This window comes from Haliotis asinina, chromosome 9, assembly GCF_037392515.1.
Source record: "Haliotis asinina isolate JCU_RB_2024 chromosome 9, JCU_Hal_asi_v2, whole genome shotgun sequence".
Classification (NCBI taxonomy): domain Eukaryota; kingdom Metazoa; phylum Mollusca; class Gastropoda; order Lepetellida; family Haliotidae; genus Haliotis; species Haliotis asinina.
In genome coordinates, this window is record NC_090288.1 from 14,691,043 (window position 1) to 14,717,355 (window position 26,313).

Consider the following 26,313-nt stretch of genomic DNA (forward strand, 5'->3'; position numbering starts at 1 on the left):
TAATTCACTTGAGTAAGGTTCATGAATGTGATGGTGTAGTAGCTCAGTAAATACAACTCAGTAAGACAATGAGATAATGGCGCTATCAAGGCAATTGCGGGAAGACCAATTAGAATACAGGTTACACAAGTGGCAATATCTCTTCACAAGTGCTACAACCTTGATCAGTGTATGAAACTCCTAAAAACACCCAGCAAACCCACAGGGCTGATAACTTAAAAATGTTGCTGGCCCTGCTAACATGTAACCAACCCTGTATTAAAATAGGAAACCAAGATAAGGTGTTAAAATAATGTGATTAAAGACTTACTTGTAGTGAGGTAAACTTAAACATGTGCTAAAGATTTACAAAGCATAACTTGGTGGTCACTGTTGATTCATTTAGTGTCACTGCCATCTGAATCACAAAAACAGGCAAAGTCAGAATGGTCAGTATCTTTGGCAAGAATCTTCTCTACGTGTTCTTCATGCAGTGAGCACAGGGGATTTGTAACTGTCCTTGTGAAAAGTAAACATGTGAAACAGCAAATTTAGCAAATACAAGTTGGTCACTGAAAGCATTATCTCGACCAATCACATTTAGTATTAGATGAAAGGGTTGGCTGATCTGTGGAAGTTATGGTTTGATTGAACATGAACTATACATACAGACATCTTCTGGCTACCCCAATTGTGCACTATTTTTGAAATATTACGCACAGTCAATGACATGGTGAAATATATACCATTGAAAATGTATTGGCCCACAGGGCTGGCTATAAAATAAAGTTGTAAGCCCACTTTGTAACTAGCATGCAGTGGGATGCAGGGCAGATGCTATTTCTTACACTGACCTTGGTTCATTCTGCTCGGTGTATTGCTTCAGTATCAGGCTATGACAGGATTTGCACTTAATGGACATGTATTTCTTTGCCATAACCTCTTAGGTCTTACAGTCTGTTCTTAAGACATCATCTTGAGTATGAGGATATGTTTTTTACTGGTATGGCTGAGAATGAAGCTTTACTTTTTAAGATTCAGCTTGGCCATTTCATGGACAAGTACATTATATGAGAAAGTCACACACTTTACATATTATATAAGATTAACTTTGATGCTGTTTCATGCAGTGGTTCATAAGTCAAATATAACACTCCTCAATTTTGGTAGACATGGGAAAACTTCTTGGTGGCACTGGTCTTGTTAGTAGAGTTGAGATTAAACACCCTTGGTTTTACTAGTTAACCGATTTCTTACTACAACATTGGCTTCACTAGTTGAATTTTGGACAATACTCGTGAAGGTTCGGGTTAGAATTGATCTTGAGTAACCCATCCTTGTCGTAAGAGGCAACTAACAGGATTGGATGGTCAGGCTAGTTGACTTGGTTGACGCATGTCATCAGTTCCCAATTGTGCAGATGGATGCTCATACTGTTAGTCACTGAATTGTCTGGTCCAGACCCCATTATTTACATACACCCACCATACAGCAGGAATATTGCAGAGTGTGACGTAAAACTAAACTCACTGAGTTTAGTAATGTTGTCACTGCTTACCACAGGTTTTACTGCGTCAACCAAACCTTCAGACTTGTGTTATAATGCCTGCACAGAGTTGGGATCATTAAGGTTATGATATAAATACATGGCTACACATTTCATTGTTTCCCTTGACATATACATGCACCACTCATACTCACATGTCAGTCGTATGTATTCATGTATAATGGAGATGTGTAAGGTTTACAAACTGATATTTTGTTCATGACACTGTCTTGGACTTGAGTCCTAATCCACTAAGCATTTGTAGCTCTTCAATATTCATAAGCCTGTGGCAAACCTAACAGTTACCATAGCTCGTGACATTATGATCATGATTGGGACCATGGATCACTCAGGTCTCACTGTCAGATTTCCTGGAAATGCCATGATACAACTAAAATGTTTTTTTATGAGATTGCACAAGTCAGTCATCAATTAGTCATATCTGCAGGAATGAATTTGTGTTCACATTGGTACTCATTTGAACTGCCTTGTACTAGGAAAGTCCTTTAAGTGATTAGGAGTCCTTTTGTGACATATTAACTATGATTATTGCCAAAATAGTCAACTATGGATTCATAGACCGACAGTCATGTCATTTAATATACCAAGTAATTTGCCAAACAAAATTTGAATATGTTCAAAGTTCATGACATGTTTTGGTCTTAGCGAAAGTGAATGAGAGTAGCACAACAGCACACGTCAACTATACTGAACAGCAAAAGAAATGCAGCTGTTTTTTTCCCAAGGTTTTAAATAGAAGACATAAACATGAACGCTTACTTTTGTCATATTTCAATTTTTTCGAAACTTGCATTTCTTTTGTTGTTCAGTATAGTTGCTTCAAGTCACAGGACAGTATCATGGTGCCCTTTCAGCAGTATATGAAAGCATTTGTTATCCGTATGCTCAAAATGTTGCAAACAAACATTAAATTATTGTTTTCTTGCAGATGAATTTTATATTCACTGTTGTTAAAAGTAGAAAGTTCTATGAATTTTGCTTATATGCAAATATGTTACGGCCAGTGATTTAGCTAATTTTTTCTGAAGTATCGTTTATCCTATCCTCGAAATCTCCAGGGTATACAATCCGATAAATCTCCATTATATCCTGGATGCATCTACGGCTTGGCACGAAGTCAACTGTACCAATCACAACTAACTTTCGCTTTTTAAATTATCTAACCAATTAAACTTGGCAACACAAATCAGGCAGAGGAACTCTGAAAGAGGTAGGAGGGGTTCTTGCATATATTTTTTTAAAGTTTTGGACCTGACAATTTGTCTGTAGGATTTTCCCAAAATCTTTGTCGCTCTGTGACCACTATCTTTTTTGACACTGGCAAGCTCAGTGATAATGGTGGTTTAGCTGATTGGCTGCTGTGAAAATGCAGAGCCAGCAAACGGAGATAATAAAATTACCTGTAGATGCATCCAGGGTATAGTGAGATTTATTGGAACATATACCCTGGAGATGTCGAGGATCAGTTTATCCTTCAGAACTATGTAAGTTCAGCCAGTGCAATAAACCACTTGTTGGAAAGTTTTGAAAAAAATCACCTAAAGTTTACAAATTCCTGTTTTTTATCAAATCATATACTCTTAATACCAACCCCAAAAATTCTTAAGGCCGTGAATAGAAACTCAATGCATATGCACATGCAAATTTTTGTCTCATTGATAAATGTCTACTTATGAAATATAGGATTCAGGATAAGAGTGTGAAGATTTACTGAGCTAAATTCTGAAAACCTGTTATACAGTGTTTGTGTTTAGCATTATTGTATCATATATGTATTCTTGTATATATATGTTTGTAAATATATGTATGATAGCATGAAGATGAATATAATAATTAAATTATTTTGATGCATGTGTGTAATCTTTTCATGGTGTTCAATTCGGATGATAAAAAAAAATAGAATCACAGATACAAAGGTGATTATGAGCATCCTTGGACAGATATGTTTAGCATTGACAGATCTGGTACCGCATTCAATGTCCAGTTGCAGAAATGTTCATATTTCATTGCTGCCTGGACAATATTTTTTGTTAGCTAAAAATCTCAAGATCTAAAAAATTAGACATGATTGAATGTACCAGATGACCTCATTTTGCTCCCTGTTGTTTCAAGTACTAACACAGGGAAACAGTAAGTGAGTGTGTATGGGTTTACGCTGCTTTTAGCAATATCATAGCAGGGGATACCAGAAATGGGCTTCACATATTGTACCCATGTGGGGAATTGAACCTTGGTCTTCAGTGTGATAAGCAGACACTTTAACCACTGGGCTACCCCACTGCCCCAGTAAGGTTAACATTCAATGGTGACTAAGGTTCCCCAGCACATCCACCAAAAAGGTGTTCAAAAAGGTGGACAATCTGAAATTTGGTAGAATTTCCAAATCAGGCCAGACCAATTCTATTTCTTGTTTTAAGGATCCATATGGTTTGTTTTTTTTCAAAAAATAAAACAAAGCATATACAGTATTAATTATCCTCACTTCAAACATAAACTCCATATGTTTCTATTTGCCAAAAATGTAAACTTACAAGAAAATATTTTTTGATTGATTTCTTTTGCCCAATATACATTTCATAAACTGACAGAAGTAAAATACTTTCAGTTTTTAAAAGGAATATTGGGCAGACTGATGATTTCTTTTTTCCAATCCCCTCCAGCCTTTAGTTTTTCTGAGGACAAAAGTGTGTAAAACAAGAAATACAAATGGTCAGGCCTCATTTTGAATTCCAAAACTGATTCATGAATGGTCAAGCATCTGGTTTGCCTGACCCAGGTTCCATTATCTACAGGTCACAATAATGTAGCTGAACTATTGCTGACCGTGGTGTAGCTAACACTCACCCTTAAAAACAAGTAATGACTCAACACAAATTTTCAAAAATGTTTATCTACACATGTAAACCTGTACACCATGTCAATAACAGGTAAAAAAATGATAACAAAATGAAAGATAACTGACAGGACAAAATTATCCTTGATGATAGTTTACGAATGATGTACACATTAGTATATTGGAGGTGAAGTATCATTGTAATGCACAGATGATACTGTCTTTAAAGTATGTTCTTTGGTAGCCACATTTAAATCTGTTTTAGAAAATAATGTTTGATTTTTAAATTCATAGGTATTTTAACATTGCATAGGACAATTACGTAACAGTGCATGTCAAGACTCCACCTTGTCGTAGGTTGTGATATCAATGAGATCATGTCACCTATACAAAGCCATGATGACAGTTATGACTACAACAACCTGACTTTGAAATTTCATTGACATTTCAAAGACTTTGAGAGAATATCGACAGCTGAGCTGGATCAGATGATCCTTGTTCAAGTGAGTTGTCATTGTTAACAGATTGAGAATCACAATGGTCACAAATCCCTCCCTGGTCTGTCTGGTCCAGGCCAAATCTATGAACAGGCTGACATGCTGGTATATTTATACCAGCAGATCATAACCTAAAACTTTGCCCCAAAAAATATTAATAAAAAAAATTCCCTTAAAAAAGCATGTAATAACAAGTAATGAAAAACAAAAGTGGTTAATGCTGAATTGGTTGAAATGGTGATCATGATGATGCTTAATGCCACAGCAACAATAACCTACTGAGGGTTGGAGGACTTCAGGATATGGATTTACAACACAAGCAAATATACACATGAAGATTCATTTTGGCATTAGTGTAATGCATTGAATGCACTATATGTATCACAGATAACAGGTTTTTGATGACTAGTTGTACTTAGACAACAGACATCTGAAACCGACTTCAGTCCTCATGCCAGATGGCCAACATCAGACATCTAATATCAGACGCCGGGAATGTGACAACAGATGTCTGACATGAGGCAGAGGACATCTTGTAAACATCAGACACCAGACACCAGGCATCTGCAACCGATATCATCTATATGACACCAGATATCTTGGAGCAGAAAAAGATGGTCTGTGTCAGACCCAACACTGAGATAGGGAGGAACAAGAAGAACACTTCTTGCTGGTGGAAGGACTGAACTGAATGTCCTGTTACTTCATCTCAAACTGGTTCAGGCCAGTTCTGTTTCATGAACACCTTCATCGTGTCATGCCTTCATCTCTGGTCCAGCCTGCTCTTAGTAGCCGAAGAATGCTGGCACCTCATCCGAGCTGTACAGCACCTTGTCTATGTGCTTCATCATCTTCTGGGCTGCATGTCTGAAACACCAATGACCACACATCAGCAGGGCACTACTACATACATTCATTTATTTCCACTGACAGTGGAGATGAAATAATTCCTTTGACATAAGAACCCAGATCCTTGTCATATATCAAATGGCTGGATTCTATGTGAATGAACATAAATTATTAATTTGTTCTAAACATCTAAAGATCTCAAGTGTCTTTTTGAATACACCTTGAAGTCCTGAATGAATATTATGCATTTCACAACAGTAATGAGAGGAAGACCGGCTACACTTGATTCACAGACCAGTACTAAGATAAACGTATAAAGCAGGCCCATCAAGACCATACATACAAGGCTTACATAGTGAAGGCAGCTTTGGTATTGCAAACACAAATCTTGACTGTAACACTGTGGCACAATATGCCTGTGTTTGAAAGCGACTGTCTTTTTTGGCACTCAATCAAGAATTCTAAGATGTTTCGGTGAAAGATCAAAGGAGCCGACAATACTTCATCAGACGATAATGTGCACTTTTTGCATTACGTCACAATGTGTTGATATCAATGCGCCATTCCAGTCTGCCCCCTCATAATCAGACTTTTTTGCATTACGTCACTATGTAACCATAGCAAACTGACATCCATCGTGACGTCGGTTACATTGTGACGTAATGCAAAAAAGTCCGACGACTAGGGGGCAGACTGGAATGGTGCATTGACATCAACACATTGTGACGTAATGCAAAAAGTGCACATTATCGTCTGATAAAGTATTGTCAGCGCCTTCTAAGCATCTTAGAACATTTATCTTGGCACTGTGTTTCACATCTATGTTCCATGTAGACTCCAGGCTATGGATAAGCCCCCTTGCCCCTAGTGTTAGTACACTTACTTTGAGATTCCCTTGCAGTACAGCATCCTGAGTACCTGTAGCCTCTTGCATCCCTTCCTCAGATACTTGATGGCCTTGTCACTGAAACACATGCATCAGTACTGAGAGGGTGCCTTGTTCTATAGCTTGATGAGTGAGTGAGTATGGGTTTACAACATTTTCGGCAATATCTTTTCACCAAATGAATTCGTTGCTTGATTAGTTATATAGAACACTTTATTATATTTGAGCTCTTGTGTCTTTGATAGGTTTGTGTATTGTCAAAGATACTGTTCTGCAATTTATGATGTTTTCAGTTGGGTTCCTCCATGTGGACCAGACAAGAGCTTTAATTAACCTAATCCTTTATCAATAAGATATGTTATTTATTTTACCAAACCAATATTTCATCATTATTTCAAAAACCTACTTCACCAAAGTGATCTAATTGTTTACAAATGGCACAATCTAATATCACCTTGACAAAAAGATAGGATACCATGCCAAATCAAACAAAAACATCTGTTTTCTTTTGTTTATGCAAATTCGAGACACAGTCCTTAGGGACAAAAAGAAGATAGTTCAGATTATTGTCATTGTTTTTTAAAACATAAATCAGTATGTTGCACAGTGTGAGTAACCTTGTCTCTGAACATATTGCAACACTTTATACTGCAGTTAAACGTATGCATCCAAATACATTTTAGTAATTTTTCAGCGAAACAAAAAATATGTCTTGCTTTTCAAATCTGATTTCTTTCCATCGACCATTTCTGAATTGATATACTAGCTTATGAAAGTTTGGCCTTACTTCTCTACCAGACCACATACCTGATGAGGAAACAGCCACTGATGTCTAGCTCTGCCAGATAGTGACACACACCGGACAGATACTGCAAGCTGAGGTCAGTCACCTGGAGACAAGGGGAGATAATGCACAGGAACATATCATACTTTCATTTCTCCAGCATGGTAGCTGTAAATGTTGTCATGCATAAAGATTGGATAAAAGCTATTCTTGATGTAACATTATGAAGTATAGACCACCAATTTTACTCAGTTTAAATAAGATCAGCTTTTGATAACACTCGCAATCAAGATCTGACATGAGGTGAAACATGAGTGAACTTTGACCACGTAATCAAAATAAAGGATCAAAGGGATCAAAGGGTTTTAATGAAAAAAGACGTCAGCTTGAAAAATGATTTGGTTTCATTTTTTACAATAGAAACTGAAAGACCCAGATGTCCTGGTGCTCAGAAAGAGGCTGTTTAAGACATTTACTGCATGCATGAAGTTCAGAACTTTTAATTTAGAACTGAAATTTATGTTCATTTACAAGATGCACTTAAATAAGATATGATTCTTTCTTAAATCTCCACATTGTTGTTACTATTATAGCATTGGACACTAAAGAACTGTAAAACCCACCAGCTTGCATCCAGCCAGGTTGAGCACTGTTAACATTCGACAACAGAAAGCAAGATTCTTGATGGCGCCATCCGTAATTTGCTGAAATCATAGGTAACAGAATATTTCTCAAGACTGCTTTTTTAGAGAATAAATTATCCAACCCATGGTAATTACAGGAGGATCTGTCCCTTATGAATTAACTGGGCATCATTTATTTCCTGAGAGGAAGCAGTCCATTATTTCAAGTAGATTACAATGATGGCCTTGATTAAAATCAGATCTGCATTCTGATTTCTGTGATGATCAAAATATAGATGGTAATTTATTACAGAGATCTGTGGGTTAGCGGGATTTGATGCACTTGAAAATGTTTTCCCTTCCCTAATAACTGTCATATTTTGAACGACCTTCCTACTGTCCTTGTTCTTTTCACACAACATTTCTAAAATGCCATGACATAACTGGAATGCTATTTGAAGCGTAAAAAGAGTGAAAATCAACTCACTCAGTCTCTCTATCTATTACTTACCATACAGTGAGACAAGTCAAGCCTCTGCACCTCCTTACACTGCTGAGCAAACTTCTGTAGTCCCAGGTCAGTGATGCCCATACACTCAGACAGTGTGACATCCTGGAGCCGAGTGTTGTTTCCCAGAGCAGACAAACCCTGCAAACCACCATCAATGTACTCTCACAAGCCCTATGTCCATCATTCATGAAACCAAAAGCTCTCAATGTTAATCAGTGTAGCAAAACTGATTTTCATGACAATATTGTAGCACCAGACTTGGGAAGACTTTGCATGGAGACTCAGTAAATACTGTAGAAATATACAGAGGATATTAATATTATTATACCATTAATAAACAGTAAGGGATATTGGATTTACAAGACTGACAAAAGGGTATATATGGATGCCCATATCATACTATGTTTATGACATAAGTGCCTAAATGTTGCTATTTCCCAAGCGAGAGCGACTGATATACCAATTTTTAGGTATGAGTGTCGTAAACTTTGTATGATATGGACAGGAATGTAATATTCTGTTTATTACCAAAGTCATCAAATAAAGAAAAATACACCCAAATCTACATTCAAAAAGTGGGTGGCAACCTGCTGTCGCCGTTTGTAGAACGTTTGTCATAGACAAAACATGACGTCATAGCATTGTTTATGACGTCATGTCACCATTACAGTTTGTGATACTTTGCCTTAGGGCATTGTATGAAAAATATGAATTCTGATATTTTCACCCTTGTAGGTTATAAATCTTTTCATCACCCTACCATGAACTGTTATTCTTATTTTTATTTTGTGAAAAAAGATCAAGAACCAACTTGTAAAGGTGTTTATGCCTAAAGCTTTATCTCAAACGCCTGTACCCATCCCACATAAATATTACATGATAAACATCACTGGACACCTGAATTGATCACCTCAGTTTCATGGTCAACATGTTAAAAACTACAGCTATGAACACTGATCATTTAAGAAATACACTTCACTCTTCCACCATGTATAGGGTAATAAAGCACACTTTCACTCTAAACTATTATATTAATGCACATGGACGCTTATTTGATATTTATTTCCACTCACCAATCACACCTGATGGAAAAATTCCAAAAAACATAGAACCAGTGCCTAATCCTATACATTCTACTGACGTCACACTGAATGACGTACCTGGTCAGCACAGTTGCAACCAGAGAGGTCAAGTGAGATGAGGCTGTGTGTCTGTCCCAGCAACTCGATGCCAGCCTCGCTGATGTGCTCGCAGAAACACACACTCAGGTAGGTAATGTTGTGACACCTGGACCATGAAGGAATGAAGGACCGCATGTATTTAAGAATAATAAATTTAATTTGAATATGCTTTTGTGACCTACCTAACCGCAAGGATGATATATTACCAGCATAAAATATGCTGCTGACAAATTTAACTCCAAATGTGTGAGAACACTGCAGCTTAGAAGAAGACCCAGATTATTTGATGCTGCTGAATTTTTGAGTCTAATTAAAGGGAAAATACTTAAAGTCTTTCTGAGTAAACATTATGGGAAAGTAAAAATGAGTAAGAAGTATAAGTCTTGGAATACTGAAATGTGTCTTCTCCCTTAATGCAGTAAAACTGTGAATTAAGTAAGCCCTTAACTCGAGATAAGTATTTGAGCTAGTCACAATTAAATTAGGTAGGGACTGTTCAAATTTATGATGGGTAGGGGAGGGGGCACTGATGGAGAAGCATGTAAGTGACACACGACCCACCCGACTGCATCCCAAAATCAATTACCCCCTCCCCTTCCCATATTTTTAAGCAATATATAACTATGTACAAAATTGCTGACACCCCTTCCCCCTCCCTACCAGGTACATGTATACAAAACCACAATCACAAACACCTCGCACCATCATCACCCACCCATATTAATATACATGTATCAGTCACAATAACAGTGATAGTGGTATTGTGCTATATATAGTGTAGTGGACTTCATGTACACCAATATTCAATAAATAAAAACACATATACAAAGACTCACATAGTGTTGTTACACTACTGTTTGTTATCATATTTAACACATATTTCTATACATGAAGCATAAAATTTGTCATGTAATAATGATTTGTTTTACATATTTTGGTGAAACACAATATTCTGGAGGTAAGACAATACTGAGTTTATCAGTTTTTGGTACAGTGAACACTGCCTCTCACCTCTTATGTAGGTTGACCATGGCCATGTCGCCCACCCTGATGCAGTTGGTGAGGTTCAGCTCCCGCAATTTCGGGGCACACGACCCCTCAACTAGATGCCTCACCCCTGTGTCGGTGATCCTGTAGGAAGACATACTTTGTTATGGGTTTTATTAATGATCAACCTAAGTCTTTCAAATGCAAAGGTGCCGATCCTAACTTGAGGCAATTAGAGATGACTGATATAATTGATTTTTAAACTGAACTTCGAACAGGCATTGCCATTAATCTTCAAAAATTTGGTTCTCAGGCAATGACCATCTAAAAATGCATGGTCATACAGCCTTGCTTTTGAAGAACTGAATGTTTTCAAGGCCCCTTCCATTGTGATAAATTTCAACAAACCCTGGCTTTTCCACTGTGTTGTTTTCTTATACCTTAACCTTAAAACCCCATGTAGTCAAAATCAAAATTTTTATCGGCTACCTCCCTAAAATAAATGACACATCCCTTACCCTGGAAGCATGACTTGAAATGAATTCTTTGATCAAATTCAATTTAGTTCACATTAGAATTTTGATAAGAAATATAGCCAAACTTCATATTGTCAGTTTTCATTAAAGGCTGTAAAGATACAGAAATGTCCTTGAAATACTGAGGAAGGAAAATGTGCTGTAAACTGCAAGTCTGTAGACATCTAAGAGGATCACAATGGTCAGTCATGATTGACTCCCATAAATAATAACTACCCATGAAGATGCAGGTGAGAATTTGTCTTCAATAACCTATGCCTGTCGTAAGAGGCAACAAACGGGAACTGATGGCAAGACTCACTTACTTGGATGACACACATCATCATAGCCAAATTGCGTACATTGATGTTCATGCTGTTGATCACTGGATTGTCTGGACCAGATTCTATTATTTACAGACTGCTGCCATATACCTGGAATAATGCTGAGTGTGGCATAAACCTAACACACTCATTCACTCATAAAGTATAACACGAAAATAGCAAGTACCTGACACAGTCAGCAATATTGACAACAGTGAGGTTCTTGCAGCTCTGTAGTGCCTTCATGGAAACGTCAGTGATACGCTGGCAGTCGGTCATGTAGAGGTGCTCCAGGCTCAGACAGTTCTTCCCAATGGCCTTCAGACTGACATCCGAGATACGGTTGTTGCCTGGATGGTAAAATAGATTTGGAGTTGTTCACCAATTAATACCTTCAATAATCTTCACACAGCATAGATAGGATAAAATATAGGCATACAATGAATCAGATTGGAAGTGAGGAAAAAATACATGCTGTTCAGGCATCTTGTCAATTATTAAAATGACTCTTTTCTGGTAAATGAGACAAGATTCTTTCCTGGATGGACTTTTTTTCATGTTCCTTAGTGGATCATTTTCTACAAGGTTTTCAAGGGGGACAGATCTTTGTGATCATCTATTTATCTTACACCAACAAGTGACACTCCTGTATTGTATTGAATCAGTAAGTATCATTAAGAAGTGAATGTTCTATGGAGTGATAATTCATACAAATATTCAATATCAATTATTACCGCAAGTGATATATTAGGATTAAGATATGAAAATGGAATATTTGATCATGATCAATAATACCTTTGAGATATTCTCCAGTTGAACATAATAAAAACTCATCTCACTGACACACTATTCAAAAAGGTGTAAGTTCTGATTACAAACAATGTTTCTTGACAAATGCTTGCATAACCCTTTACTATTTCATTCTTTTAAATACATTTGCCATTAGCTCCTTGTTACTTCAGACCCTTTACTGAGCTAATTGCCCACAATGACCAGCACACCATTTAGAGGAGGTTTCAGCAGAGCCTCATAGGTACCTTACAAAGACTACCATAATAGTACCAGCCTGTTGCATGTACAGGAAAGCATAAAGTCAACTTAGTTTTCAAAAAGCTGAAATGGCACCAGGAGGGTGGAAACAGGGTGGGCCATTACCCCAAACCAACATGTTGGCTGAATGCTATCACATGTAGACATATTAAAAAGCATGTTAGTCTCACCTTCAACCTTTATCATCTTGAGCCTCTTGGATTGAGCCAGTTTCTTGAACGCTTCATCAGTGAGCAGTGGGGAGCCCAGGAAGGACACTGTGTGGATCTTGTTACATTTGTCAGCTAGTGCCTACAGTATTAGAAGTGTCATTAGTGTATAATCCTGGCATCCAAATATTTAGAATATGGAGGTAGAGACTTTTAGCAAAGTGAGTGAGTGGGTTCAATTTTATGCTGCTAGCAATGTGCCAGCAATATCACAGTGGGAGGCACCAGGAATGGGCTTCACACATAATGCTCATGCATGTGGGGATTTAAACCCGGGTCGTAAGGCATGATGAGCAAACACTTTAACCATAAGGCTACTCCACCACCCCAACTTCAAATGCAGGAAAAAAAACTACAATTTGTACAAAAGAATCATTACGGAAAATTTTAACACATTGTTTTAAGTTCAAACAGAAGAATGCCCTTGTGCAAAGCATATTTTCTTCAAAATAGTAGGTAAAGAATGTTTCACATATCACAAATGCAAATTCTGTGTTAGGTCTGACAAGCAAAAACATTGTTTATTCAATTTTAAAAATCAGAAGTGCGGTGCGGTGCGGTGCGGTGCGGTGCGGTGCGGTGTAGTGTAGTTTAGTTTTATGCTGCACTCAGCTTTATTGCAGCTATTTGTCAGTCATCTGTAAATAATCGAGTCTGGACCAGAAAATCCAGTGATGAACATCACATTAGGCTTAATGGGATAAAATGACATGTCAACCAAGCCAGCAAGCCTGACCACCCAACCCCATTATTCACCTCTTCCAACAAGCCTAACCCAGATCGTTATGAGTTTAACAGTAGAGTTCATGTATACAATATGCTTTCATTTGATTAATAAACAAACAGTTTGAACAACAGACAAGCAAAATATAGAGAATATTTTGTGCAAATAGGCAACATATTTGGAGCTCTTTCATTTCTATTTTAATTCATAAACTTCATACATTCTTGATCTAAACTGTGGAAATCTCACACTGTTGAAATTAAACTTTATCCTTGTACTCGGTCAACTTACAATGACACATTCATCATTGAGTGTTGGGAACTCGTTGAGAATGATTGTCTGTAGATTGCTGCAGCCAGTGGACAGGTTCTTGAAGCCTTGGGGTGTGATCTGATGACAAAGCAAAGGATATTGATATTGGCAACTTGGTTACAACACATTATCTCTCAAACATTCTCTCTGGTATTGATGTCTGTTCAGGTTATCAGTAGTATTTGAATCCAAAGACCCCTACATGTTTAACTAGGGTTGTGACAAGGCCTGGCTGACTCATGTTTTTGGAACATAAGCATACTTGCCACAGCATCAATGCTAAGGCCCAATCGTACATCACATGAATTTTATCTTGTTTGTAACCAAATGTTGCTTTGCATAAATATATACATATCGTGATAGAGATTACAATCTATCATCCTGATATATTACATAATTCCATATCATACAGACGTTTGCAGATAGTTTAAGTGGTTAACAATCATTAGAGCAATGTCTTTGTCAATTGCAATGCATTGATAATTTGATTAGTTGTAGACTAAGATATGCTCTCTAATGGGCTGTACAGGATACATATTAATTTCTGGGTCTGTATAACACTGAAAGATACTCTGGAGATTCCACTGAACTCTGACCTGCAGACATCCTGAGAGGTCAAGGTACTCCAGCTTCTTGCTGCACTTCCCCGAGGACAGGTACAGCAAACCTCGGTCGGAGAACTTCACACAGAAGGCCAGGCTGAGGTACTGGAGGTAGTTGCAGTTCCTGTGGACATTCAGAAGTGCATCAGTCTTATTACTCAAAAGGTCCTTCCTCATGGTAGCAATCATTACACTTTTAAGAACACATTTTTAATAAAGAACAGGCTATTCTCTAAACATTTGTAGCCCTACAATTCAAACCCACACTGTCAGAGAAAGGCACCACATTGCCAGACCATTCATACGTTTCACTATGGGACAGTAATAAGGGCAAGAGTGCATTTTACTAGATTTCTGTCATACTGGAAAGGAACAGTTTCTGCTTTGCTCAGTTACCATTACCCTATGATGGTGGTCTCAAAATAATCAAGTCTGGACTAGGCAATCCAGTGGTTGTCATCATATTCATTGATCTATGCAACTGGACATGATGACATGTTTCACTCAAGTCAGAGAACCTGACCACCGGATCCCAATTGTCACCTCTTACAACAAGCATGGGTCACTGAACACCAGTTGTAATTCAGAACTTCATGGGTGAGATTTTGCATTAATGAACACTGGACCATGTGAGTGTAGGGTGAATGAGTGAGTGGTTCATGTTTTAAGCTGCACTCAGCAATATTCCTGCTATATGATGGCAGTCTCTAAATAACTGAGTCTGGATCAGACAATCCAGTGACTAACGGCATGAGCATTGTTCTGTACAACTGGGAACTGATATCATGTGTCAACCAAGTCAGCGAGCCTGACCACCCGATCTGGTTAGTTATGGCAAACATAGTTGCCTTTTGTGGCAAGCTTGGGTTGCTGAAGACCTATTCTACCCTGAACCTTCACAGGTCTGCATGTGCAGAAGTTATGCTGCACATACTTGGCTATGGCCCGAAGCGAGGCATCGGTCAGGTTGGTGTGAGAGATGTTCAGGTACAGCAGGATGCGGCAGCCCTTGGTTACCAGCTTGAGAGTTTCATCCTGAAAAATATATATCCTGCTTATTTCTAATCGTACAGGTGAGCAGGAGGCAATTTTAAATTGCTGCCGACAGATTTTAGGGAAAATTTTATAGAAATTGATGCGAGAAAATCGCGATATCGCAGCCCAAGTCAGTGCCTGGATACCCACTGTCACCCCATCATTTTAATCAGAAGTATTAAGCAAGTTCTTACATCTAGTCCGTTACATTCCGACAGATTGAGATCCTGTATGTTGCGACACTCGCTGACGGTGATGAAAGTGGGTTTGGTGAGATGTTGGCATCCCCGGAGGTTCAGATGGATCAGGTAGGGTCGGGACTTGAAGAGGAGGCGTGTCGAAACTTTGTCTGTTACACTGTTAACAGACGCCACATGTAGGCTGGTTCCTGCTTTATTACCTACTCAGCTACATTCACATATATTTACTTACATATTCAAAAATATCATTCAAAGGTCATCATTAGAATGTAGTGGTTTGGCATAATTTGTTTTTTTAAGTCATAATATTTTTATAATTCATGTATTTACTTAATGCAAAGGAACAATAAAATATAGTTTCCTTAATTACAAAAATTCAATATTTGTTGCATTATTACAAATATTCTTTCACATTTATCAAACCAAGAAACAGCACATCCTTTATGCATGGTTTTAAATCTTTGCTGCATGAAAAGACAAATTAAAATATGAAACTTGTGATTATAACATTAATGTTGAGAAAAATAAACCGAAGAAAAGCAGTAACCTTACTATTGTGACAAAGACAATGCACTTCTTCACCTCATGAAAATGGCATTGTTTACTCCATTGTGATATCTCTCTGTATGGCAATCTCTCACACACCCTCTAGCAACTCAACTGAGCATACTAGGGCTGCAACCCTAGTAGATAGTAATGAAAATATAGAAGCCTCAACACTGATTGGCTGATAAGAAAGTCACCTGACACAACCAGTGTCCACTGAGGGTTTGTGAGATTTTTACAAAGAAAGTAGCACATCAGAGTAAACTATCAGTTTTTGTGATTGGTCTCAAGGGCTCATTTCTCTTCTTATATGTCAGCAAGAGGAGGCTGGGACTGTTATACATCAAAATGCATGGGATGTGCATGTTTGATATATATGCAGATGTTAGCTTAGGCTGCCTGTGCTAGAATATAAATGCATAAAGGGACTTTAAGCAACATTGTATATAGATAAGGTAAGTAAAATGCAACTGCTATAACAATTCACTTGAAGCACAGAACTAAGAAAGGTCATAGGAGTTGTATTATAATACAATAAAATGTGTTTTTACACTGAAAAATAGGTGACACTGCCAATGATGAGTCATGACAGGCTAAGCTGTAACAAGAGTTTGTCATGAGAGACTATGCTGTAAGAAATGTGTGTCAAGATAGGGTGGGTTGTAAAAAGTGTGTGTCATGCTGGGGTAGATTGTAAGAAATGTGTGTCATGATCAGATGATGTGGTAGGTTGTAACAAAAGTGTGTCACAGCAGGCAAGGGTGTCACAAATCTGTCAGTGCAAGCTGGCATGTAGCAGTTTTCTGTCTTGCTGTCAGTTGTTGACTGGGACATAAACATAATAGGTACTGAAGCTCACCTTTCTTGAAAATGTTAAAGACTTAAAACCCATGAGCATAGGGGGTACTGACAAACCTAAACACAATCAAAGTTTATCCAGAATTTTAAACCTGTAAGGGCGACAACTCTGCATAGGAAAAGGCATGGCCATAAAGACTGAGCTACCCGTGCAGCCTGTGTCAATATAAGCATGATAAGCATCCGAATCAAGCACTATGATTATGCTTAATCTCTAAAAAATATCTGCCCAAATATATGTTATACATACAAAAGATAGATACCAAATTTAGGAGAAATTGAAGAAACATTATTGGTTATAGAAGAAAAGATACTTGAGCCTAAAAATCTAAAAAGAAATAGGTAAGCCTTGAAATGATTTAATTTCCTCAACTGCCTTCCAAGGGAAGACACTGATTGCACAGAATGTCTATAAGCATCTTTTTGATAGACAATCTCAGTATTATCTCATGTCACAGTTCCAATACTTTAACATAGACTTACAATACACTTTGTTCTAGGATATCTTTGTCGGGCTCATCTGAGCTAAAATGAAATGCATCAATGCTGATCCTTAAAACAATTAAATGATACTAAAAGAAGACAAATCTCCCTTCATCACATGTGTGGGTGAGATATTTATATTTGTGTAAAACAACATGTGTACTTGAGAAAATAGAATTGAAAGAAGACAATCCCCATTCACTGGATGTGGGACTGAGATGTATATATTATGAATAACTCATTGTCTAATTGATGAAATAGTCTCATTGATGAAAATACCAAAGGAAAAAGGACAGGCTCCTCTTCACTACATGTGGAGTTGAGACATATACATGGTTAATTTTTTTAATAAAGGACAAAAAGACAATTGTCTTCATTTCATGTGGGATTCAGGCATATACATCATGTGAAGGTAAAAGATTAATTGAAAATAAAATTAAAAAAAGAAGACAACCCCATTCAGTGCCAGTTGGGGTGCAATATATGCATGGTGTAATGTAATATGGAACCAGTGCAATGTTAAACTGGGCACGGTGTTAGTATGTGAATGTGAACGATACCTGTCATTCCTTTGATGGTGAGTGAAACAAAAGAAAATATTGGTGAGTAAACATCTATGAACTATATCATGGAGACAAGGAACAAGAGATCTAATGAGTTGACATACAATAGCCCTACTTTTCCATACCCACATACATATTACATAGATATTCAAAATGCTTGTTGTGTTGTGTTTGTTGTTTAGTCAGCAACATTACCAGTGACACATATTAGAGCAACATCCTATGACACTGGGTCATAATGACACACAACCAAGCACACTGTCTAAACTAGTCATGTTAACAACCAACCTCCTATATCACTGGGTCATAATGACACACAACCAAGCACAGTGAATAAACTAGTCATCTTTACAGACAACCTCCTATATCACTGAGTCATAATGACATGCAACCAAGCACACTGTCTAAACAAGTCATGTTTACAACCAACCTCCTATGTCATCGGGTAATAATGACACATGACCAAGCACACTGTCTAAACTAATCATGTTTAATGGAAAACAAAAGATCTGTGGATCTATTTATATAAACCAGTAAAATTACACTGTAGCCATCTAAACTCCCTACTTTATTCCTCTCTGATATTATTTTTACATGTTTGTCTCCAAAAAAATTAACCTGAAATGTCTATATATGTGAAAAAAGTTTTTCACTGATCTTAATATACTGTATTGTACAGTACTGACATAGGCTATCGTTCAGTCGTCATTTGTCATTTGAGCCAGTTTATTAATCGTGAAAATGTACCAATATAAAAACAGTTGTGCGGAGAATAGTACCTGAATTACCCTAATCCTCTGTATATGTGCGTCAAATAAAAGACTGTTGCTAATCCTTAAGATGTGTAGTCAGTCGTGGAGCTATCATATCTCAACACACAGAATCTTAAACCATTTGTCAAGCATAATTTTTTCATTAATATTTTAGTCTACATCAACTAATTAAATTAGACACACACCTTTATAGAAGTTCAGGCTCTTTCAGTTTCTGTCACAAGACTAAAAAGAGAGGACTTCAGACCACAATGTATAGTCAAAAAGTAAGTTTTTCTGAATACCTGAGGATAACTAGAAATCTACCACTATTTGCACAAAGAGCTTAACAAAGTCAGTCACAGATGCTGCTGGAGTTAACAAAAAACATATTCAAATGTTTGTATCAGTTCCAGACAAAAATTGTTTTCCTTTGCATAATTTCATGGTTACCAATCATGCCTTCACTAAATGCATGATAAAGTTCCATTTGCATTCCTCTATAAACCAGGAACATGTTTCTGTATGAGTGAGTGAGTTTAGTTTTACGCCGCACTCAGCAATATTACAGCTATATGGCGGCGGTCTGTAAATAATCGAGTCTGGACCAGACAATCCAGTGATCAACAACATGAGCATCGATCTGCGCAATTGGGAACCGATGACACGCGTCAACCAAGTCAGCGAGCCTGACCACCCTATCCCGTTAGTCGCCTCTTACGACAAGTTGAGTCGCCTTTTATGTATGACAGCTACAGAATCTTAAAACACATAAAAAAAAAAGATCTGAAATTTGGGTTTTGTTTAAGTGTAAGCGAAAAAGTGAATTCAAAAACGTAGTTAACTTTAAGATCACATTTGAATATCATTCAAAATCATTGTGACTGGCAAAAGGTAGTTTATTCCAGAGATATATCTATGATTTCCAACAAAGGGGCTGTTGGTAGCAAATTACACTTTAAAAAAATGGTTCAAAGTTAGGGGTAGTTTAAACACTGCATATAGTTCAATTTTAACAAAAACATAAAATTTCACCTTAGATATTAGTTTTCTTGTCAGTGCAATACAGTCATCATGAAGATAGAACATTAGTTAAGAACATGAAGTGGAATATCTTTCTTTCAAAATTGGGATTTTTACTGACATTTGACGCAGATTTGGGCAAATCTATGATTCTGAGTACATACACAGCCCTGTACTGTGATTAGCAACATCACTTGTGGCCATTACACAATAATTACACAGACAACTACAAGTCTATGACTATCGACACTATAGCACATGTCTGCAAGTGGGACTACATTTATCCTGAAGAGACAGTTACATTATACAAAGTACCACATGACCTGTTACAAGTGACATATTCTATGCCTTCATGAATTCAAATCATTATTTGTGGTCACAAGAATCAAATATTCATGAATTTTATTTTATGTACCCTGAATTGGAGATTTATTTATCAAAATAAGACATGAAAAATGGAATATATCCAAGTCAGTTTGATAATAGCCAACAATCTTAGATATACATTTGATAGTAATGTCTTCACTGGACTTGTCTATGTCATAAGTTACATGTCAACATGGTCAGAACATGTAAAAAAATATTTTACAATCGTTTTACTGAACATAATAAAATAGGAGATCAACTGATGACATTTAACAGTTTTTGTTACCCAATATTCATATTCATTTGTCAGTATTCATGACATGTATCATTTTAGTCTGATGGAGGATTCGTACCCAATATCCATCTTCATTTGTCAATATTCATGACATGTATCATTTTTGTCTGATAGAGGATTCGTAGCAGCAACTGGACATCTTGACACAGCTACCACACACAGAGGTTGGGCTGGACATCTAAGCACACACATCTATGGCTAGACTATCTAGGGGGAACACTGGGAGGTAACTAAACGACTTTACCCATTCTTCAGTCTTTCATTATTGATGACAGCAAACAATTACACGGAAAGCAAAAACCACACAAAACATTCAGCATCTTCAAGAATATTATCAAAATATTCATTCAATAATATGTCCATACCAAAAATGTTATCGATTATTTCCTTTAATACATAGTTTTTACATTTTTTGCATGCTGCATATTGTTATTAAAATATTACTTCTAAATATGAGGCGAAAATATGTATTACAGGTATGAGTGTTAAATAATGTGAAATAAACATGCAATGCAAAATAATATATTCATTGCAATAAATTCTGGAGCAAAGAAATGCTTAGCACCATTTTTATCTTTCAATGAACACTAAAACCATGCACTGCATGCAAAAACACACCACCATAACCATGTAAAAATTACATTGGAATATTTCTCATTAGGACAGTGTCAAAGGTTTCATTTCCGGAATGAATCATTGTGTCATTTTGAATCATCTTTGTTATCTCAGCTGTGAAACATGTTGTGCACAGCAGATAAATGACAACTTATTAGAGACAGGAGGATCATATATGGTACGTAAGATCCTACACTGAATCAAACTTTTGACACATGCCCTAAGACAAAACATGATCCATGTCAATATATATGCTGAACTGACACTGGTTCTTACCTTTTCCTTACTCTGTAGAAATCAAGCTGGAAAGGAAAAACTACATTATAAATAAAGGGAACATGGCTTTTGTGTCAGTTCGTACATAACTTTTTTATTTTATTCAATGGCATTCATTTCTGACATTTTTTTAAAAATTTGAAAGTATATCAGGAACAGAAAATCAGCCTGCCAGCAAAACAGATAATGTACTGTGATAGGTCCAGCTGAACAGGCACCAGGGTCCGTCATCTCCATCCAGATACCCTACTGATTATACTCAATACAGTCCTTGTCTGAATGTGACATTCCTCCACATTGATAATATTGCTTGATCTTGATTTAACACAGATACAGAAATACAGTCATATATCGAAGTAATAGGTTTACATATCACTATGCCAATTACATCATAATGCTGGGTGAATGGAGGCATCTTTCAAACAATCACATGCCCAGGGGACACTACAAGTGCCCTGTGTTTCAATGTGAGACAGGAATAAGCCCTTAGGAAAATGGTTTGAGTATCTTCAATGGTCAGCTTCACAAAGAGAAACATTTGTTACAAGCTCAGCAATGAACACCTACCCGACTCCAGAGGGCACTAGCCTGAGTGAGCACCTTCCAGGACCGACACACACATGCACAGTTGGCTATATCAGCAACATCTAGGTACCCGAATATCTGAAGGAAAGCATTTTCAGAGATGAGACATATGTCAACATGACATGGTTTTAACAAATCTTGAAAGGACATTTTGGCAGACAAACTGTGAATGTTCTAGACCTATCTGAAACTTGCATCACCGGTAAATACTTGCAAAGCATCCTATACTTAACTATACTTAACTATATTTGATCAGGGTGAAAGTTTGCCTTATTGGACTATACATGGTGGCAAAGTATTTCATAAATCCAGTGACTGATATCGTAAGTATTTATGTAATCATGATAAGATGACAAGTGTCGACCAAGTCAGCAAGCATGATCACCCAATCCCACTAGTCACTTCTTAGGGCAAGCATGGGTTGCAGACCAATTCTAAAACATCTTCATAGGTGACTGGCAGTATTAGTGTGTGAGTTTAGTGTTATGTCGCTTGTGGCAATATTTTAGTAACAAAACAGTTAACACCAGAAGCGGGCTTCACACATTGTACCATGTGGGCAATCGAATTGCCAACATTATTTTTTACGGGTATAGTCTGAGCTGGGAAGTATACTTTGGACTGGTTCAGAATATACCCCGGGGTATAAACTGGGCCAGCCTATAGTTCACCACAGGGTATAATCTGGTGGGGCGTGGGGTATATCATCTGGGCTGATGCACCAATCTCCGGTGTGACGAATGAATGCTTTAACAACCAGGCTACCCCCTAACACCATTAAGCAACAAAAACACTTCATTTGATGGACAGCACCATGAACCGACCTTGACAGCTACTTTCCGTGGCAGTGTTGAGATACTGTCCCTTGCCTCCCCAGTCCCCTGACCAAAGAGGTCATCATCATCCATGTTCTCCCCTCGCTCCAGACGCTGAAACAATCAACACACAACATAAGATGTAGAGAGCAAACTTGGTATTGCTTTGCTACATTGCCTTATTTATAACTAAATTTGTGGAAGTCATTACTGAGCAAAATTGAATAAAGTAAAATCAATAACAATATTTAACAATGTCCTAATTACATACATGAATACAAAAAGCAAGTTGATGAAACAATTAAGATATGAAAAATTAATGCATGAATGAAGCAGGTATTAAACAAATTAACATGTTATAGTTAACGAAGAAAGAAGTCATGATATCAAACAAATTGGTTATTTATGGCAGGAGTTCAGACTTAAACATATCTGATCGTGTAACTGGCATAGAAACATTCATAATTTCATAAAATTTTAAGAGCATTTCTATAATAATCTGTTATCACTGTCAAAATATCAATTACACCTAATAGTTTGGTCCTTCCCCAAAATAAACAAATAAAAGACTGAAAACAAATCAAATCAACATGTAAGCCATTCCCATCACTAACAACACATATAAACTAGCTGACAAACTCACAATGCACTTCAAAACACTTCTACAAACTAATTTCCTTAAAGACTGTTTTAATAATTTTGATAAATGCATATCTTCAGACACCTTCTTAAAATCATCCTCTGTAGACTCCTAAACTGGTCCTATACACACTGTAGTGATATAGTGTAAACAGACTACACAATAAAACCCATTACCCCAAACAAGGAGTTCACTTATCTCTGCAGCATTTAATAAACTTCATTTAGCCACTGGATATCCACATTACTAGGTTTTGTTAGTAGTCAGAAAGCCACAGAACCAGCTTATTATACACGGAAGAGCATCAGTGACAAAGCTCTGGGTATGTTTAACTCAGGACAAGATATTGCAAGCATCTCTAGCATTGACCTCTCTGTGAAGAGGACTAAGAGCAGACAATATGACTTAGCCTGCGTGTGCAATACTGAAAAGCATGTGCATATGCTGTTCTGTAGAGCAGTGGTCGAAATTAAGCCTCGGTGTAATGGAGCAGTTAAAACATATTGTTGGTAATCATAATAAATTATCTGTTATAATATAGCTCTATCTTAACAGCAATATTCCAGGACTATAACTGAACAGCAATGGTCTTTGTGCAATGGTTGAATTATGGTAAAAATTCAAAATATGACAAAAGAGGACATGATGTGTTCAAACCCTGTACCAAATTTCATCACATTTGAAGAACTGTTGCTGAGTACTAGCCAGGTATAGATTTTTCAAAATGGTTGTCATGGTGGCCATTGCTGAGTACTGGCAGATATAGATTTTTCAAAATGGCTGTCATGGTGGCCATTGCTGAGTACTAGCCAGATACAATTTTTCAAAATGGCTGTCATGGTGGCCATTGCTGAGTACTGGCAGATATAGATTTTTCAAAATGGCTGTCATGGTGACCATGTTGAAAAAAATCTGAACTGAACCAGTCTTAATCAAATGGGAATGCCACCATTTGTACGAACAAGTTTGTGAATGCTAAAACTGAAGCTTCAGAAATGTTATGGAGGATGCTAGACAATAAGTGCAAGATAAAATGACTATGACATAACATTCACCTGACTGTAAAACCTGTACCTGTGCTTATAAATGGCAGGTGTTTATAGGAGTATGATGGGTAGTAATGAAAATTGTTACAGGTAGTAATGAACCAGGATAGTCTTCCATGACATATTGCTAGTCCTTCTTACTAACCTTAGACTCACACACTACTAACAGTTAGTGTGCCCATTTCACAATATGGCTGTAGCACTATGACTGCCACTACTTATAGTAAAACATAGACTTACAGCTGTCATGGAGCTATGATCACTTTGTGAAATGGGGTCACAACCTGGGACCAGGACCCATGTCCAGAAAGTGACAGGGAGCTATGACAATATTAACTTCCACAGTCTAACAAACTTCTATGATAAAAACCCTGGACCAGATCATAGCCTGGTTTCAGAAGGGGCATCCACCTCACTCATTACTCACTAATACACCAAAACTTCTTCTGAACTAGTCTGATCCCGTCCCTGAGCTGGATTATATCCCCTTCTACCTAGCCCGTTCTGGATTGTTAAAGCCCTAAGTGAAGCAAGTCTAAATATTTTCCAGGTTCAATTCCACTGGGCTCTTTTTCAATTTGAAAAGAATTCTTTCTTTATGTCAAAAATATATATAATCAGAGATGAAGCATTATCTACTTATAAACTTCAATTCAGCATAGATACACCTTGCGGTCTCATCCAAATAAGTCTATATCTGACCGAATCTGTGTTGGTTATATCTTTTATATCTCAGAAAGAGGTTTTCTTCAGTACTTGTGAGTGAGTTTGTTTTTTTGTCACAGTTAGCATATTTCCAGAATTATCATGTCAGGAACACCTGAAATGGGCTTCACACATTGTACCCATGTTAGGAATCGCACCCAGGTCTTTGGAGTGACGAGCGAACGCTTTAATAACTGAGGCCCTCTTCAATACGAAGACGGTGGAGGGTACATTCTGGTTGTATTTGCAATAACATCCAAAGGTTGAGTACTTAATGATAACACTACTTGCTTCAATCGTGAGACACTGCATAAATTAATTGGACATCTAGTTTCATAATTGTGTCCCTCAAACCAGACTCAAAACACAGATATGGTGATGGGTCCAGGATATTTATCATAATAGAAAGGACATATATAACAATGGGTATTAGAGGATGTTAAATACTGACTTCCCTTTGGAGACTGGGATCACATTCTAAACTACTGGGCATTAAGGGGTTATTTCAATATACCATCTTCATAAGTGGAAATTAAGAATATCTTTCCAAAGACACATAAAAAATTAACAAACTACACCTTGCTTAAAAATAATAGATACCAAATGAAGTACTTTAATCAAAACTTCAACAGTAATTATATATTATGAAATAGAAACAATATCAGTTCATATAAATATAATGATCTTCAAATATGTGTTGAACTACTTGTATTATGACAGACAAGTGGAACAAGAAGCCACAGACGATATATATATGACCTTAGCGCAATACACATACATATCTACAGAGCATCTAAGTACTATGGACAATACACATTGCGTATATTACATGGTGTTTGTATATTTACCCTTAGATTTATCTGTATTGTTAGTAGTTCAAAAAGAAAACAAACAAACATGTTAGCACCATTGAATACCAGTCATTCAAAAACAGATTTCCATGTAAGGCAAGACCAACTTTATTTTTTATTTCATGAATCATTCTCCCAATCCTAAAAAAATTGATCAGAATGCTTAAAGTCTTACTTTAAAAAAAACACACACACAAACCCCTCTTGAACCAAAATGATCAGAAGAT

At 37.1% G+C, this 26,313-nt stretch overlaps 1 protein-coding gene across 1 annotated transcript in view; it reads right to left on the reverse strand.

The window, feature by feature from the left end:
- Positions 1–4,418: 4,418 nt before the first annotated feature.
- The window catches only part of LOC137295848 (F-box and leucine-rich repeat protein 13-like), a 35,023-nt gene continuing 13,128 nt past the window's right edge, over positions 4,419–26,313 (reverse strand). Inside the window, exons 8-23 of the mRNA XM_067827405.1 lie at positions 22,854–22,958; positions 22,012–22,107; positions 21,445–21,470; positions 15,662–15,824; positions 15,367–15,467; positions 14,427–14,556; positions 13,810–13,908; positions 12,756–12,876; positions 11,723–11,885; positions 10,722–10,841; positions 9,690–9,816; positions 8,530–8,667; positions 8,019–8,099; positions 7,419–7,501; positions 6,609–6,689; positions 4,419–5,743 (exon numbers count right to left, since the gene is read on the reverse strand). Of these exons, the coding sequence (XP_067683506.1) occupies positions 5,662–5,743; positions 6,609–6,689; positions 7,419–7,501; positions 8,019–8,099; positions 8,530–8,667; positions 9,690–9,816; positions 10,722–10,841; positions 11,723–11,885; positions 12,756–12,876; positions 13,810–13,908; positions 14,427–14,556; positions 15,367–15,467; positions 15,662–15,824; positions 21,445–21,470; positions 22,012–22,107; positions 22,854–22,958 (1,716 nt within the window). The 3' untranslated portion in view covers positions 4,419–5,661. The remainder of the gene's footprint in view (positions 5,744–6,608; positions 6,690–7,418; positions 7,502–8,018; positions 8,100–8,529; positions 8,668–9,689; positions 9,817–10,721; positions 10,842–11,722; positions 11,886–12,755; positions 12,877–13,809; positions 13,909–14,426; positions 14,557–15,366; positions 15,468–15,661; positions 15,825–21,444; positions 21,471–22,011; positions 22,108–22,853; positions 22,959–26,313) is intronic.